Source organism: Panulirus ornatus, chromosome 17 (assembly GCF_036320965.1).
Source record: "Panulirus ornatus isolate Po-2019 chromosome 17, ASM3632096v1, whole genome shotgun sequence".
NCBI lineage: Eukaryota > Metazoa > Arthropoda > Malacostraca > Decapoda > Palinuridae > Panulirus > Panulirus ornatus.
Window position 1 is genome coordinate 21,618,385 of NC_092240.1, and position 19,722 is coordinate 21,638,106.

General features: G+C 39.6%; 1 protein-coding gene across 3 annotated transcripts in view; it reads right to left on the reverse strand.

The window, feature by feature from the left end:
• LOC139754616 (protein FAM50A) overlaps window positions 1–12,327 on the reverse strand; it is a 30,008-nt gene extending 17,681 nt beyond the window's left edge. For 2 of the 3 annotated variants that reach the window (XM_071672069.1, XM_071672071.1), the window contains exons 1-4: window positions 12,150–12,273; window positions 10,917–11,125; window positions 2,800–2,964; window positions 1,522–1,725 (exon numbers count right to left, since the gene is read on the reverse strand). In XM_071672069.1, coding sequence (XP_071528170.1) covers window positions 1,522–1,725; window positions 2,800–2,964; window positions 10,917–11,096 — 549 coding nt within the window. In that variant the 5' untranslated portion in view covers window positions 11,097–11,125; window positions 12,150–12,273. Of the gene's footprint in view, window positions 1–1,521; window positions 1,726–2,799; window positions 2,965–10,916; window positions 11,126–12,149 lie in introns of all 3 variants that reach the window. The other variant, XM_071672070.1, reaches the window with a different exon arrangement.
• Between the last annotated feature and the right edge of the window lie 7,395 nt (window positions 12,328–19,722).

Below are 19,722 nucleotides of genomic sequence, written 5' to 3' on the forward strand. Positions count from 1 at the left end.
ATTCTTCCTAATGTTAAATACTCTCTCACCCCAACTCTCATTTGCCCTTTTTTTAACCCCTGCATCTTCCCCATGACCTCCAGTTACTTTCTCTTATACATCTCCCACTCATTTTCACTCCTTCCCTATAAGTTCAGCCCAAACATCTCTCTTTTCCTTTTCACTAGCAACAGTACTTCCTCATCCCACCACTCACTATCCTTTCTAATCTGCCTAACTTGCACCTTTCACATGCCACATGCATCTCTTGCACATGCCACGACTGCTTCCCTAAATATCTCCCATTCCTCACCCACTCCTCTCACTTCATTTACTCTTACCTTTTGCCATTCTACACTCACTTACTCTCACCACTCTCTTCTCCCCAACAGTGTCTCTTTTTTGAATACCTCTGCAAATCTTTACCCTCACCTCCACAAGATTGTGATTAGACATCTCACCAGCTGCCCCTCTCAGCATAATTACATCTAAAAGTCTCTCTTTTCCATGCATATCAATTAATACGTTATATAATAATGTCTGTTGACCATCGCTCCTGCTCATGTATGTATACTTGTGCATAGCTCTTTTTTTAAACCAGGTATTCCCGATCACCAGTCTTTCATCAGCACACGACTCTAAAAGTTCTTCACCATTTCCCTTCATAACACTAAATACCCCATGCGCACCAATTATACCCTCAACTGCCACATTACATACCTTCACCTTTAAATCACTCTTTTTTTAAACCAGGTATTCCCGATCACCAGTCTTTCATCAGCACACGACTCTAAAAGTTCTTCACCATTTCCCTTCATAACACTAAATACCCCATGCGCACCAATTATACCCTCAACTGCCACATTACATACCTTCACCTTTAAATCACTCATCACTAATACCCAGTCTCTTGCACCAAAACTGCTGACACTCACTCAGCTGTTCCTAAAACACTTGCCTCTCATGATCTTTCTTCTCATGGCCAGGTGCATAAGCACCAGCAATCATCCATCCCTCGCCAACCACTTTCAGTTTTACCATATCAATCTAGAATTTGCTTCCTAAAACTCTATCACACATTCCTATAACTCCTGCTTCTGAAGCAGTGCTACTCCTTCCTTAGTCCCTGTCCTCTCACCCACACCTGACTTGAATCCTAAGAAGTTCCCAAACCACTCTTCCACTTTACCCTTGAGCTTTGTTTCACTCTGAGCCAGAACATCCAGGTTTCTTTCCGCAAACATACTACCTATCTCTCCTCTCTTCTCATCTTGGTTACATCCACACACATCAAGACACCCCAATCTGAGCCTTTGAGGAGGATGAGCACTCCCTGCTTGACTCTTTCTTGTGTTTCTTGAAATACAAGAAAGGGAGGGTTTCCAGTCCCTCGCTCCTGCCCTTTTTGTCGCCTTCTATGACACATAGGTAATACAGAGGTAGAATTCTTTCTTCCTTACTTCAATGATAATTTGCATAGTATAGTAAATAATTCATAACTTTATTGTTCAAAGTTTATGAACAGAATTCTACTTTCCTAACCTGTCTTAATTCTTCTCTGAGCCTATTTTCTGCATCTTCTCTTTCCCTGTCAGGTAAAAAGCTTGTGTCAACATCAGGATTTTTTACCATCTTGAGTTCTTTACCAACTTCCTTTTCAAAATCATCAGCTTCAGCTACCTCTTCATCATAATCATCTTCATCTTCCTCCTCCTCATCATCAGGACAAAAGCTAAGCTTAGCAATCTGGTAGTAAAAGAAAATAGGGGATATTTTGAAGGTACTGAAATACTTATGATTCTCCAAGAGTATGAGATATTAAGATATAAAAAATTATGCATAAACCATAGTTCAAGTGCAATAGCACCAAATGTGATAAATGTGGGTTTTGCAAACAAAAATTCTTTTTCTCTGCAGTGGTGTTCCACAAGCATGAGATATTGGCTAAGGTCCTGTCCAGCCTTATGTTTGGTGAAGGTGCAGCTGCCTAATCTCACCCTTTGCGAATACCTCAATTAGCTTCAAAGCCAACCCTTGTCTTCTGTGGGTTTGCCCTTGGCCAACCACCAATCACCATCAGGATGAAATCACTGGTCTGCCTCTCACTAATCACTCAGAGTTCATACATTTTGCAGGTCACAGGCACCTACCCAAAACATTCACAAGAATAGACAAAATATTTTTCAAAAAACAAAAAGGGAAGCCTGGTAAGGGCAACAAAATCAAGAAAAATTGCTTGTGGGATGCAACTGGATACAATGGAGAACAGGACAGGAAATTGTAGGTGCACTGTCAGAGTGTAACAGTGGTGATCAGCAACACTGCAAGCTTCAACGAACCTGTGAATGTTTAAACTTAAGTTTCATATGGTATCAATACTAGCAAACATATTGTCAGATGCAGCAACCATGATCAACATCACTGCAAGCGCTGATGAACTTGTAAATGTTTAGACTTAATTTCACATGGTGTCTATATTAACAAAGTCTTTCTTTTATCTATAAACACTAAAATAACATCTGCAGAGCCATTACTCATACCAAAGGAAGCTATTCTATAGCATTTAACAATGCAAGAATTGACACAGTCAGGAACACATCTCCATAGGCACCATATCATAAATACCCATTTTAAAGGATTTTTCACTTAACAGACATTCCTCAAGAATGCACCTAATCTATGAGAGGTTTCTACAAAAGTGTGGTCAGTATGTTGCATATACAGCAACATGCACCTATAGGAAACAATTACTGGGCAAACAGTTATCCATTTCACTTACAATGTAACATTTATGTACAAAATTAAAGAAATACAACTAACCTTCTCTCTTTGCTCCTTTTTTTTAGCCTGTTTAGCTTCTATTTCTTTTTTAAGTAATTTTTCTTGTTCCTTCTTTTTCCTTGCTAATTCTTTTTCTCTCTCTTTAACAACATCTTCTTGTTTGGCTTTCATTTCATTAAGTGTAACTAAACCAATTGTAGAGCTCTGAAAGGCAAGTACAGGTATATAATCAATGACTAGGTCAAAGCAATCCATGGAACACTTTGTGTTGCCTTCAGTGCAGCACTGTTATTGGGAGTGAGATATGGATGGCTGGAAATAGTTCACAAAACATCAAAAATAGTTGCATGAAGTTCAATGGCTTATGGGATTTTTTCAAGCTTTGAGACTTTTGGATGCTGGAAAATAACAATATAAAGTTTCAAGAGTATCCAATCTAACTTTCCAAATTATAAGTAAGGTAACACTGCAGGTTAAATGTGAACTCTGAAAATGAATGCAAAGACAATAACATCAGTTAAACAATCCCTAAATATCTGACTTGCTATGCAAACTGATAATATGTAATCCCTTTCTTACCATGAAACTCCATTTCATTCTATCCCTTGCATGCTTTGCACCCTCCTGCATGTTCAGGCCCTGAACATACAAAGCATCTTTCACTCCATCCTTCTACTTCCTCCTTGATTTCCCTTTGTCCTTGCTCCCCAATTTCTGTCATGTATGCTAACTTAATTAACTTCTCTTCTCTCATATTCTCCATATGTCCAAACATTTAAACATACCCTCTTCAGCTCTTTCAAACATACTCCTCTATATACTACACCTCTCTCTTACCCTATTATATCTTATTCTACCAAACCCTCAACATTTCAGTTCCAACACACATACCCTCTTCTCTACATTTTTCCTTAAGGCCCATGCCTTGCCTCCATACAACACCAGCAAAATTACTATACACCAGCAAAATTACTATACAAGTACACCAATGAATTTCCGGCAACTGATGGTTTGGCACCTCCTTTCGTCCAGACAAAATTACAAGAGGGACCTTGAAATTAACGTGGCCACTAGACTAGTTTACCGGGTGGCCACAGATGGTGTTGTGTGTAGGGCGTGCTTATTTATATTCTTTATACTGCACTTGTTGGTGGTGATACCACAACTCTGTGAGATTCTTAGCTTATTTTGCTTAAATTCAACCCTTGCTATGGCTTCTAAGACATATGAGAGTGTCAGTCAATGATTTCACAGGATTTCACACATCAAAGGAAGAAGTTCATGAGTTGCTTGAGTGTGCTAAAAGTGTTATAGAACCTGTGGCAAAGGATAAGGCAAGTAATCTTAATGAAGAAAATCTAAGCAAGTGGATGAATGTCGATGACAAAACACCGGTTGTGTATCATCTTACAGACTCTGAAGTTATAGACACTGTTCTGAATGCTGATAAAAACACATGAAGTGATGAAGATGAAACAGATGTAGATGAAAGACTTTCCACTGAAAAGTAAATGGAGTTGATGAGTGAATTAATCAAAGGGCTAGAGCAACATACCTTTGTTACAAAACAAGAACTAATGAATTTTCATGTGATGCATGAAAAATTACACAGGGAAAAATCTAGACACGTGAAGCAACTTCACATGGATGAAATGTTTAAGAAGATAGCAAAGAATAATGTCTCACAGCAGTAAGCCTACTGGTACATCTGTAAATCCTGTGGCTTCAACTTCAAGTACCCCAGATGTCTCACCTGCAACATCAGAAATCCAAGATGAAACGATCAACTACAAAACAGACAGTAATTCTGACTGCCCTCAACTTCCAGATCTTTGTGATTAGCTTTACAGTTCCAGTAAAAGTCTAAAATCTGCCACTATGGGAGCAGCAGTGCTGCAGCATTCTTTGTAAGTAAAGAAACTGATAAATTTGCATTCAATTTTTGTTTAATATTGTTTAATCAATACCTGTAATCTTGTTTCACTAATGTACTATTGTACAAGTACCTGTATTTCATTTATTTATTCAATTTACATTTAATATTTGTATACATATATATACATATATGGAGGCTGATTTAGGTGAGAAACTGCAAAAGCTCGTGACTGAGTTTGGTAAAGTGTGTGAAAGAAAAAGCTGAGAGTAAATGTGAATAAGAGCAAGGTAATTAGGTTCAGCAGGGTTGAGGGACAAGTTACTTGCGAGGTAAGTTTGAATGGAGAAAAACTGGAGGAAGTAGAGTGTTTTAGATATCTAGGAGTGGACTTAGGAGTGGATGGAACCATGGAAGTGGAAGTGAGTCACAGGGTGGGGGAGGGAGCTAAGGTTCAGGGAGTGTTGAAGAATATGTGGAAGGCGAGAAAGTTATCTCGGAGAGTAAAAAAGGATATGTTTGAAGGAATAGTGGTTCCAACAATGTTATATGGTTGCGAGGCATGGGCTATGGATAGAGTTGTGCGCAGGAGGGTGGATGTGTTGGAAATGAGATGTTTGAGGACAATATGTGGTGTGTGGTGGTATGTTCAAGTAAGTAATGAAAGGGTAAGAGAGATGTGTGGTAATAAAAAGAGTATGGCTGAGAGAGCAGAAGAGGGTGTTTTGAAATGGTTTGGTCACATGGAGAGAATGAGTGAGGAAAGATTGACCAAGAGGATATATGTGTCAGGGGTGGAGGGAACGAGAAGTGGGAGACCAAATTGGAGGTGGAAAGATGGAGTGAAAAAGATTTTGAGTGATCGAGGCCTGAACATGCAGGAGGGTGAAAGGCGTGCAAGGAATAGAGTGAATTGGAACGATGTGGTATACTGGGGTCGACATGCTGTCAATGGATTGAACCAGGGCATGTGAAACCTGTGGGGTAAACCATGGAAAGTTCTGTGGAGCCTGGATGTAGAAAGGGAGCTGTGGTTTCAGCGCATTACACATGACAGTTAGAGACAAAGTGAATGAATGTGGCATTTTTTGTCTGTTCCTGGGGATGCATTGCTGGAGGTCAGGGTATGCTATTTCGTGTGTGGCAGGGTGACAACGGGAATGGATGAAAGCAGTAAGTATGGATATATACATGTGTATACATGTATATGTCTGTGTATGTATATGTATGAATATGTTGAAATGTATATGTGCATGTGTGTGCATTTATGTAAATACATGTGTACGTGGGTTAATTGGGCCATTCCTCGTCTATATCCTTGAGCTATATTGCTAACGCGGAAGATGGCAGTTAATAATAATAATATATTTATTTATTTTGCTTTGCCGCTGTCTCCCGTGTTAGTGAGGTAGCGCAAGGAAACAGACGAAAGAAATGGCCCAACCCACCCACATACACATGTATATACATACACGTCCACACACGCAAATACACATACCTATACATCTCAATGTACACATATATATACACACACAGACATATACATATATACACATGTACATAATTCATACTGTGTGCCTTTATCTATTCCCATCGCCACCTCGCCACACATGGAATAACATCCCCCTCCCCCCTCATGTGTTCGGGGTAGCGCTAGGAAAAGACAACAAAGGCCCCATTCGTTCACACTCAGTCTCTAGCTGTCATGTAATAATGCACTGAAACCACAGCTCCCTTTCCACATCCAGGCCCCACACAACTTTCCATGGTATATCCAAGACGCTTCACATGCCCTGGTTCAATCCATTGACAGCACGTCGACCCTGGTATACCACATCATTCCAATTCACTCTATTCCTTGCACGCCTTTCACCCTCCTGCATGTTCAGGCCCTGATCACTCAAAATCTTTTTCACTCCATCTTTCCACCTCCAATTTGGTCTCCCACTTCTCCTCGTTCCCTCCACCCCTGACACATATATCCTCTTGGTCAATCTTTCCTCACTCATTCTCTCCATGTGACCAAACCACTTCAAAACACCCTCTTCTGCTCTCTCAACCATACCCTTTTTATTTCCACACATCTCTCTCACCCTTACATTACTTACTCGATCAAACCACCTCACACCACATATTGTCCTCAAACATCTCATTTCCAGCACATCCACCCTCCTGCGCACAACTCTATCCATAGCCCACACCTTGCAACCATACAACATTGTTGGAACCACTATTCCTTCAAACATACCCATTTTTGCTTTCTGAGATAATGTTCTCGACTTCCAAACATTCTTCAAGGCTCCCAGAATTTTCGCCCCCTCCCCCACCCTGTGATTCACTTCCGCTTCCATGGTTCCATCCAATGCCAGATCCACTCCCAGATATCTAAAACACTTCACTTCCTCCAGTTTCTCTCCATTCAAACTTATCTCCCAATTGACTTGACCCTGGGGATAGGGAAGAAAGAATACTTCCCACGTAATCCCTGCATGTCACAGAAGGTGACTAAAAGGGGAGGAAGCAGGGAGCTGGAAATCCTCCCCTCTCATTTTTTAATTTTCCGAAAGAAGGAACAGAGAAGGGGGCCAAGTGAGGATTTCCTTCAAAGGCTCAGTCCTCTGTTCTTAACGCTACCTTACTAATGTGGTAAATGGTGAATAGTATGAAAAATAATAATAATAATAATAATAATAATAATAATATCATAATACTTAATCGCTGTTTCCTGTGTCAGTGAGGGAGCGCCAGGAAAGAGATGAAGAATGGCCCATCCACTCATATACACACATATATATATACATAAATCCCCATACACGCACATATACATACTTATACATCTCAACATATACATATATACACATGTACATACTCATACTTGCTTGCCTTCATCCAATCCTGTTGCTACCCTGCCACACAGGAAATAGCATCCCCCCTCCCTTCAGCAAGGTAGCATTAGGAAAAGGCAAAAAAGGCCATATTCCTTCACACTCAGTCTCTAGCCGTCATGTGTAATGCACCGAAACAACAGCTCCCTATCCACATCCAGGACCCACAGGCCTTTCCATTGTTTACCCTAAATGCTTCACATGCCCTGGTTCAGTCCATCATTACTATTATCATTATTATTATTTTTTTTTTTTTTTTTTTTTTTTGATCGCCATTTCCCACATCAAAGAGGTAGCGGCAAGAAACAGACAGAGAAAGACCCATTCACTCATATACACACATGTTGGAAAGGATCACAATTTTGTATGTGATCAAGATATTACTATGAGTCCACGGGGAAAATGAAACAAGATAAGTTCCCAAGTGCATTTGGGAACTTATTGTGTTTCATTTTCCCCGTGGACTCATAGGAATATACAAACATATATACATACATCCATATATACATACATATACATACGCATCAGCCATATACATATATATACACATGTAAGTATTCATACACTTGCTTGCCTTCATCCTTTCCTGGCACCACCCTACCCCACAGGAAACAGCCCCCTGCATCAGCAAGGCAGCATTCCTCTTCATCACTTAGGTCATCCAAAAATCTTTGCACTTTATGCAAGGTCATATCTATGCATTATCTTACAGGTTGACTGGCATGCATTTAAAGTGGTATGTGTGTGGTAATGACAGACATGAATTTCTTTTCCCAAACCTGCCTGACAACTGAGGACACAATAGGATTCTAGTTGTAAACTGAGTCAGTTGGATGTCTTAGAAGAGCATGAAAAGTTAAAATCATTATATGTTGATGGCCAATATTCCCACAAGGACCATTACACAACAATGGCTATCATTTAAGGTTTAAAGAAAAACACTAGGCATCTAATTTTGTTGATAAAAATGGAATGTTAACTTTGCATCTACTTTTGTTGATAAAAATGAAATATCAATTAAGATTCCAAAACATGCTGGAATCTCTGGAAAGCACCAGTTCTCAAAAACTTGTTTGGTTTTCTGAAACTAAATGGGGGATCTTGGAATGGCAGAAAATATGGCCACTAAAACCCTTTTCTCTCTAAGGAAAGGAACAAAATGCTATTAGACACAACAAAAATTATGGGAAGAGCTACAGTCACTTCAAACATTTAAATTCTTTATTTGGCTGAAAAGTGAGGGCTTCTAGAGCTACTTTGCCTTTCCTGGGACAAAGTATGGATGCTTACAAAAAGAAAAATAGAGGAAATAGATATATGCTGAATCAATGATCTCCAATGACATAAAAAGCAGCCATAGATACAGCTGACTTAAAATTACTATTAAATGTGATAGCATCCACATAAAAAAAGAAGGAAAATGAATTGCATCAAATATGCACCAGTTGGTTTAATCCCAACCTTATGGTTATAAGCATAGACAATCTGCCTCTTCGAATATTCACTCTTCATATGCTCTTGACTCTTCTGATATTTCTAAGACTACTGAGCTACAAGATACAGTGTCCACAAAGAGTCTTGTCCATCCCCCATATATTTTCAAAGGCAATACATGGATAAAGTTTAATGAAGGTACAAGCATATGATGCTCTTGGGGTGAAATCATCATAAATATGGTTTTTATGACAAGTGTTTCGAATGATTCGAACACAAGCAACCTGCCAGTGTACCTCAGGCTATCTTGAAGGGAACAATGTTCTAGTCTTTACTCTTCCAAGCTACCACATCAATTTGGGAATTTCACTTCTGTGTGCCGTATTTCTTCCACCAGTGCTTCAAGATGGTTGGCTATTATCTTTATAAAGAGGAGAAAGCCTAAGTTGCCGCCCAGAAGCAAGAAAATGTGGGTACATATGTGATTTCTAGGCACAATGAGTGCTCAGAACACATGATCAGGTGGTTGCTTCCTGCAACTTCTCATCAGTGCCTCACCTCATTCAAGAGATCAAGACCCAATGGACCCAAAAGATGGACCTAGAATACATCAGGAATCTTGCCACATCCAGACATCTGCAGATGGCAATTAAAGTCAAAGAAGAAATGACAAAGTAATAAAAATAAGTTTGAAATTGCCTTTGAAAATGTATGGGGAAGTGGAAAAGTTTTTTTGCAGACACTATAGTATGAGAAAGGAACAGCCTTCAACTTCAGAGCAAAATGCTACAGACCAAGGAAAATTTCTATAATCTTTAATAAAGTAAGGTGCTGACCCTTCCAAAAGGAATTCTAAACTCAACATTGTAACAAACAAGAAAAGCTCCCAACCTCAGTAAAAATAAAAAGTAAATCTCAAACTACTAAGAGTTAACCTATGTTTTCTGTCATATAACTCCAAGGACCCCTTCTTCATGGGGATTCTGCAGTTTCAAGGCTGCATTACAATCAGTATTGGGTAAAGAATGGACTCCTTTGGAGTGAAAAATTCTTCCATAAGACTACACTCTATCTACATATCTTTCACGCCCATTCCCTTCAAGAACTTCAATCAAGGGCGTGGCAACAGCAAAAGTCTCCACTTTCCCATGCCTTTAAACGCCCCCCTTGCATATATCATTCCACACAGTTTTCTACCATTTCTCTCCATCCAGTATTCTACTCTACATCCCCATGTCACAGGTAGTATTCCTCTCACACTGAGATTGTCTTCTCATGATACAACCTTGTCAAAGGTGACTTTTCACATGAGGCATAAACAAAAGCAGGAACAGTTTAGCAGTAATGTCAAGCTGTATAGAATGGAAAGTAAAGTTCTGTCTATCTGTCTGTCAGATCTTCAGAATATGCAAAACTTGATTATCGTGCAGATATAATCTAACGTGATTAGTTGCAAGTTCAAACCAATTAATGACAATAGTGGGTTTCTTAGAACTCTCTTTATGCTGCTACTTAGAAATTTGACTTGAAGATAAGGCATGACCATGGCTACCCAACTTGGAAGACAATAATTACTACTCTTTAGCACCCACATATAATTGAAGAACTAGGCAGTAATGGTAAAAATTACCAAGAAGCATTCTGTAAAAACGTTATTCAAACATATACCTCCCATCACTACTCCATCCCTCAATATCTTGTAGAGTTTTGAATCACTCTTGCAATCTGATTACACAGTTACAAGCTAGATTTATAAATATCTTATCATTTGACTGATGACCAATTGTATGAGTGACAGTTCATGACATCAATACTCTCAATACATCACCTAATATCAGATTTAAAAATCTTAATTACAAGAAGTTAATTTACACAAGATTTATTCATATATTTGTTAACTATTATTTCTAGGTTATTTCAGATATTCTGATTGTTATCAGATGTTGAATATTAGTTCTACACACCTTAAGCTGCTGTTCTATTGCATCATAATGAACAGCAAATTTATTTTCAATCTTGTTTATCTTTAATGATTCCTCCAATTTTCTCTTCTTCTGCTCCATTTCCTCTTGCTCCCGTTCTCTCCTCTTCTTAATCTGCATTGCCCTACCAGCTTCACTGGCTGCTCCTTTATACTGTGCCATTTTGCTTTGTCTAAGCCCTCTTCTTAACACTGTAACAAAACTGTGTAGATTAAAAAATGTATTTTCAAAAAAAGAATATTAAATCCATTAAGTATTTTCTTAAATTCCAAAAATATTAAAACTATCAACCTATTCATCAACAACTCCATTCATAGTCCCAAGGAGCAGATCCAATACATCCTTTTAAATCACTCAGACTCTAACTTAACCCACACCCAGTGTGTTAATCATGGACTTCCACTCATGAAAGTGCTTCCTACTTTCTTACTGTGAACATGAAGCTGATTCATTGAATGAGACCTCTGGCTTCATCCAAACCACCTTCATACACAAAATCCTTACTATCTATACAGTTGGTACACCATGCTTATACCTCACAATTTCTCTCTACTTCAAAGCCCTGAATGCTTTATTTGGATTTCAAAGTGTATGAGTAGGGAGCAATGCAGGTAAAATCTCACACTGTTTCAACTCTATACAGTCTGAAGAATACATGAGTATAATTTTCGTTTAAATCTACCAACTAAAACACGTGCATCGTAAATTACTGAGGGATTTTGTTAATTTACTAGTGTATTACATAATTTTCCTTTGATTAAACCCCCATATTCCTTGATATACTACTGTCGCCTTAATTTCTATAATTCAATACAATATAACGCTCTATTTACGTGACAACTGCAAATGTGTTTTCACAAAAAAAAAAAAATCTAAAGCTAACAGCAATGTAGAACTACACTAGACACTAGACGTTTACTGTTTGACCCACTGGTGCCGACCACCTGGCAAAATAACGTTTGAGTCACCGGTACTCACCAGTCAGCAAAATACCATCTGATCAACTGATGTCGATCTCTGGGCATCAATGACAAAGGTCAATTTGCCTAATGGCCAGCAAAACAACTCACGTACAATTTGTGTACTAAACCTTAAATGTAAACCTGTAATGTTCTGATAAATCACATCAAATGAAATCACGCCTGTATATATATCCCAAAGCTATCATTCACAAGAGCTTACATAAATCATAAGTACATAATGTATAATGTTTACCGTGATGATGCTTCTTGTTTACGTACGTGGTCAAGAACACGAGATCAGCTGAGCGTCACCGATAGTTCCTCGTGCGGGGAGCCTCACGTGGCACGAGGGTACCTGGCCTAGGTACAATGGAGAGCATCTACGGCCTCCACCTCATGGAAACACTCCTATGGCATTCTTCATAGAAACACTCCTATGGCTTTCACTAAAGTTAATTGTGTCTAGCTTATCAATTCTTTTCATATTAAAGCACTGCATACTCAGGAACAATAGTCTAATAAATATTGCATTTCAAAATCTTACAGACGCACTTCCCCTAGGAGCATAAATTCCAAAATGTGATGATAGCATTGATATAATTAGTTGGCAAGGGGACGGGGATCTGGAAACCTACCCATCCTTCTATTCTAAATTCTATAAGTTGAAACAGAAGAAACCAGGCGAGGAGTGCTCTTCTAAGGCTTGGGCGTCTAAATGTTTATGGGTGTAACTAAGATGAGAGGCAGAGATGAGTGTAGTTGTCTCAGGATAAAAAAAATCTTTATGACCGGTTTATTGGTCTGTGCCTTACAGAGGGGAATCGACGGTTGGCAAAAGTGGTAATTAGCCTTGACAACTGTGTGATTGGTTGTACTGTCGGTACAATGTAACAAAACATGAATGTCCTTAATCTCAAACAAAATTTCATTACATGGCCCCTCCCAATACCTCAACTAACTAAAGGAATATTCCGTTCCCTACCCTTGAGGCAATCCTTCGGATAGTGGGCTTTTGACAGCAGCCGCCCACGTTGATACTTCCAAAACTGACTCAGGAGCGGAACCATTTTATACCATACATATTAGGACTGCTGGTCTTTGCACATCAAAACGGGACTACAGAGCTAGTCCTGCCATCTTCTTAAAAGCACCATACACCACTCAAACCTTAAAGATTTTCTTCGCATAATTTTCTTGCCATCTCCTGGCTGAACAGTCGTTCTTGAATATAATCATGAAAGAGTCTAACAAACCTATGGTCCCCAGGCCCGTATCATGGGGTGCCAAGAATCTCCGAGTTTACGCCTGACTCTACCGTCATTGAGAGGGAAGGCTCTGACAATATTCGTATTGGCCCCTCCACTTGTCCACTCCGACAGAGATGCGTTTTTCTATTTATGGTCCCTGTAGTAACTTAAGTTGAACACCATCTGCCTGGTATCTCTCCTAATATCTTCTCTCTGAGAACCAAGTGTCTGATGATGTTCCCAGTAGCCCCTTTCTCGTATCCAGCTATAATCTCCACTGGCAATTCCGGCCAAAGGTGTCTTTGTCTATTCCAATAGCAACACACATGTTGCACGCCTCGAAAACCTTCAATCCCCAAATTTTGATGTTGTCTGACTTAAGGTTTGTCACCCAACCACTATGTTTTACCTTTTTTCCCGCCTACTGCTCCCCTAATTCTACAAATTTTAAACCTTCCTCGACTGTCTAAACTTCTGTCGTAGGCTGCGACATTCTTTTACCCGCAAGCCGAAATCTTTTACATTAAGGATTTTTCACCATAGGGAATGGATGAATTCTTCGCATACGGATGGTGAGGGGACTGAAGCTCGCACGTCCTCCGTTTTCAATGATCTAGAACACATTATCGTCCACACAACACATATTTTTGAACGTTGTACCCACTTTCCTAATATTCTGGGTCTGTTTTTCAGCATTAATCCTCCGCGGTGTAGCTACATAATCTCGGCCCCAATTGGATCATCTAACCACACTCCCATGAATGTATCTATTTTACAGGCACCTCCCACTTTAGTAGCCCCTCCTGAAAGTACTGGCACCTTAAAAAAAGCTGACTGGAATAACTTACGAAAAGATTTTTCTGACTTCCCTTGAGTGAATTACTCTCTTAATATGGTGATGCTTGTCTCCGCCAAATGCATAGCAGAGGTTACTGTTGTGGAATGGTGGCATATTACAGTCTTGGAAAGAAGGACCACACAACGTATCTAAGCCAGATTTTTTTGGATAATTACTTATTAAAATTAGAAACTCAGTCTCAAAGTATTCCATCAATAAGTTACTGAGGATAGGACTAAGGGAATGCCCTCGGCAAGACCAAATTTTTTTCTATTTCTATATATCCCCTCTTCCTCCAAGACGACTTCTTCCAGTCCTTCGTTCCTCTGTTACTGTTTTGAGGTCATTCAGGCATATATTTATCACTGCCCGTACATATTATTTCAAGCACGTTATCCGTGAGGTACAGCATTCTTTTATTCAAAGGAGTGCGATAACCACTCCTCATCAACTACTGATAAGTCTTTCTGGTCTTTAGCTAAGGGCATCGTTAACAATTTGTCACTCCACTTTTCCTTCACTTTAACATACTGACGGTACCATAGCTGTCTCTCCCTTAGACGAAGCGCCTGTCTCTTATTACTTATTGTGACTCATCTTACTATCAATCCACTCTCATTACTTGGCTTGAAAGCATTATTCTTTCAATATTTTCCTTGATTTCAAATTTTTCACTGATAAGTACTGATGTTTGTTTCACGCTTTACTCATTTTCGTCGAGAACCTCTCTATGTTGGTACTGCAGTAGCGTTATCTGTCTAATGATTATGTTCAAATGCCTCTTCATTGAATTCTATGAAGTACTCAACTGGCCTGCTGTAAATATTATCTAGGTTTCTTTATCTTGGTCTTTCACTCAGTCAGTTGCTTTACCCACTCTCATATGATCTGCGAAACAGCAGCTGACTACACTTTCTTACCAGATTAAGTTACTTTATTTAATTCCCTTATTTACATCCCAGGTCATGATTACTGAACATTTTTCTCATGCTTTCAGTTGCAACTCCTGGAGCTGAGTTTAATTTGATCAATTGCTTTAGTAATTTATGGGTATTCTAATCGTAATCATTAACGTTTCATCATCTGTTTTTCATACTCTCCTACTAAGAAACCTTTGACATACTTCTGGAGTCATTTCCATGTCATTCTTTGTTAATTTTTCTCTGTTCACTATGAAAACAGGAATTTTTATTTTTGTTCCATACACTACATTACTTTTGTTCTTTTAGTCTCTGTTACCCTGTGTGATTCCATAACTTCTTTGTTTGCATTCCTTATTTTGTCTTCAATTGTTCCAATCTGTCTTTGCTTGTTGAATGTCTAAAATCTTGCCGCAATCCCTTCGTTTTTTCATCCAAAGTTTTCTATCCCATGCTATCTTTCTATTCACGTTATACTTTATTTTACTTCCCAGTAATTTTACGATAATTTCATTTTACGTGCTGGTAGAAGACTGCCATTGTTGCTTTTGCACGGTGGAGTGTGTGGAGTGAAAGGTCACTGTCTGCGAGTGTAAAGATGGTTATATTTGAAGGTATGATATCCCCCAGGGAATTGCATGTAAGACGTGGCCCCTAGATATTAAGAAAAGAAAAAGTACGGAAAAAAAATGGATGCGATGTATATGAAATATTTAAGGACAGTGTGAGGAGGGTTGTTCGAGTAAGAAATGTTATGGTAAAGAGATGTGTGGTAGTAAGATCATAGTTCAGAGCTGATGAGGGTGTGCTGTATTAGCTAAGACATATGGACGCGGGAAACATCAAACAAGAGACCAAATTGGAGGTGGAAGGATGGAGTGAAAAAAGTTTCGAGCGATCGGGGCCTGAACATGCAGGAGGGTGAAAGCGTTTACGAAATAGAGTGAATTAGAACGATGTGGTATACTGGGGTCGACGTGCCGTCAATGGACTGAACCAGGGCATGTGAAATGTCTGGTGTAAACCATGGAAAGGTATGTGGGGCTTGGATGTAGATAGGGAGGTGTGCTTTTGGTGCATTATACATGACAGCAAGAGAATGGGTGTGAACGGATGTGGCCTTTCTTCGTATGTTCATGGAGCTACCATGCTGTAGGGTGTGATGGCACCGGGACTGAATGAAGGCGAGGTAAGTTTGAATGGAGAAAAACTGGAGGAATTGAAGTGTTTTAGATATCTGGGAGTGGATTTGGCAGCGGATGGAACCATAAAATCAGAAGTGAGTCACAGGGTGGGGTAGGGGGCGAAGGTTCTGGGAGCGTTGAAGAATGTGTAGAAGGCGAGAACGTTATCTTGGAAAGCAAAAATGGGTATGTTTGAAGGAATAGTGGTTCCAACAATGTTATATGGATGCGAGGTGTGGCCTATAGATAGAGTTGTGCGGAGGAGGGTGGATGTGCTGGAAATGAGATGTTTGAGAACAATATGTGGTGTGAGGTGGTTTGATCGAGTAAGTAATGAAAGGGTAAGAGAGATGTGTGGTAATAAAATGAGTGTGGTTGAGAGAGCAGAAGAGGGTGTATTCAAATGGTTTGGTCATGGAGATGATGAATGAGGAATGATTGACAAAGAGGATATATGTGTCAGAGGTGGAGGGAACGAGAAGTGGGAGACCAAATTGGAGGTGGAAGGATGGAGTGAAAAAGATTTTGTGCGATCGGAGCCTGAACATGCAGGGGGGTGAAAGGCGTGCGAAGAATAGAGTGACTTGGAACGATAAGGTATACCGAGGTCGACGTGCTGTCAATGGATTGGACCAGGGTATGTGAAGCGTCTGAAGTAAACCATGGAAAGTTTTGTGGGGCCTGGATGTGGAAAGGTAGCTGTGGTTTCGGTGCATTATACATGACAGCTGGAGACTGAGTGTGAACGAATGTGGCCTTTGTTGTTTTTCCCAGTGCTACCTCGCGCATATGCTGGGGGAGGGGGGTTGTCATTTCATGTGTGGCGGGGTGGCGACTGGAATGAATAAGGTCAGCCCAGTAAAAATTATTTTACATGTGTATATATTTAAAAGGGTTTTTTTTTTTTTTTTTTTAAATTTTCCCTTTCCCCCCCCGGGGGGGGGAAAAAAGGGGGGCCCCGGGGGGAAAAAAAACCTCCCCCCCCCTTTTTTTTTTTAAAAAAAAAAAAAAAAAAAAAAATTTTTTTTTTTATAAATTTTTTTTTATAAAAAATTTTTTTTATATTTTTTTTATATATATATATAAATTTTTTTAATTTTTTTTTTTTTTTTTTCCCCCCCCCCAAAAACCCGGGTTGGAAAAACCCCCAAAAAGGGGAAAACCCCCCCCCCTTTTTTTTATTTTCCAAAAAAAAAAAAAAACCCCCGCAAACCCAAAATTTTTTTTTTTTAAAACCCCCAAACCCAAAAAAGGAAAAAAAATAAAAAAAAAAAAAAAAACCCAAAAAAATTGAAAAATTTTTTTTTTAAAAACCAAAAAGGGGGGGGCCCCCCCCCAAACCCCCCCTTTTTTTTTTTTTCCCCCCAAAAAAAAAAAAAGGGGGGGCCCCAAAAAACCCTTTTTCCCTTTCCCAAAAAACCCTTTTTTTAAAAAAAAAAAAAAAAAAAATTTAAAAAAAATTTTTTTTAAAAAAATTTTTTTTTAAAAAAATTTTTTTAAAAATTTTTTGGGGGCCCCCAAAAATTTTTTTTTTTTCCCCCCCCCCCCCCTGCGCAAAACCCCCCCCCAAACCCCCAAAAAAAAATTTTAAAAAAATTTTAAAAAAAAAATTTTTTTTAAAAAAATTTTTAAAAAAATTTTAAAAATTTTTTTTTTTCCCCCCCCCCCTTTTTTTTCCCCCCCTTTTTAAAAAAAAAACCCTTTTTTCCCCCCCCCAAAAACCCCCCCCAAAAAAACCCCAAAAAAAAAACCCAAAAAAAATTTTTTCCTTTCCCTTTTTCCCCCCCCTTTAAAAAAAAAAAGGGGGGGGGGGCCCCCCAAAATTTATTTAAAAAAAAAAAAAATTTTAAAATTTAAAAAAAAAAAAAATAATTTTTTTTTAAAATTTTTTTTTCCCCCCCCCCCCCAAAAAAAACCCCCGGGAAAAACCAAAATGGCCCAAACCCCCCAAAAAAAAAACCCCCCCCACAAAAACCCCCTTTAAAACCCCCAAAAAAAAACCTTTTTCCCCCCCCCCAAAAACAAAAAAATTTTTTTCCCCCCCCCCCCGGTTTACCCCAGACGCTTCACATGCCCTGATTCAATCCATTGACAGCACGTCGACCCCGGTATACCATATCGATCCCATTCACTCCGACACATATATCCTCTTGGTCAATCTTTCCTCACTCATTCTCTTCATGTGCCCAAACCATTTCAAAACACCCTCTTCTGCTCTCTCAACCACGCTCTTTTTATTTCCACACATCTCTCTTACCCTTTCACTACTTACTCGATCAAACCACCTCACACCACACATTGTCCTCAAACATCTCATTTCCAGCACATCCATCCTCCTGCGCACAACTCTATCCATAGCCCAAGCCTCGCAACCATACAACATTGTTGGAACCACTATTCCTTCAAACATACCCATTTTTGCTTTCCGAGATAATGTTCTCGACTTCCAAACATTCTTCAAAGCTCCCAGGATTTTCGCCCCCTCCCCCACCCTATGATTCACTTCCGCTTCCAGATCCACTCCAAGATATCTAAAACACTTTACTTCCTCCAGTTTTTCTCCATTCAAACTTATCTCCCAATTGACTTGACCCTCAACCCAACTGTACCTAATAACCTTGCTCTTATTCACATTTACTCTTAACTTTCTTCTTTCACACACTTTACCAAACTCAGTCACCAGCTTCTGCAGTTTCTCACATGAATGAGCCACCAGCGCTGTATCATCATCGAACAACAACTGACTCACTTCCCAAGCTCTCTCATCCACAACAGACTGCAATACTTGCCCCTCTTTCCAAAACTCTTCCATTCACCTCCCTAACAACCCCATCCATAAACAAATTAAACAACCATGGAGACATCACACACCCCTGTCGCAAACCTACATTCACTGAGAACCAGTCACTTTCCTCTCTTCCTACACGAACACATGCCTTACATCCTCGATGTATATATTTTGCTTTGTCGCTGTCTCCCGCGTTAGCGAGGTCGCGCAAGGAAACAGACGAAAGAATGGCCTTACCCACCCACATACACGTGTATATACATACACGTCTGCACACGCAAATATACATACCTATACATCTCAACGTATACATGAATATACACACACAGACATATACATATATACACATGTACATAATTCATACTTGCTGCCTCTATACATTCCCATCGCCACCCCGCCACACATGAAATAACAACCCCCTTCCCCTTCATGTGCGCGAGGTGGCGCTAGGAAAAGACAACAAAGGCCACATTCGCTCACACTCAGACTCTAGCTGCCATGTAATAATGCACCGAAACCACAGCTCCCTTTCCACATCCAGGCCCCACAGAACTTTCCATGGTTTACCCGAGACGCCTCACATGCCCTGGTTCAATCCATTGACAGCACTTCGTTCCAATTCACTCTATTCCTTGCACACCTTTCAACCTCCTGCATGTTCAGGCCCCGATCACTCAAAATCTTTTTCACTCCATCTTTCCACCTCCAATTTGGTCTCCCACTTCTCCTCGTTCTCTCCACCTGTGACACATATATCCCAGGGGATAGGGGAGAAAGAATACTTCCCACATATTCCTTACGCGTCGTAGAAGGTGACTAAAAGAGGAGGGAGCGGGGGGGGGGCTGGAA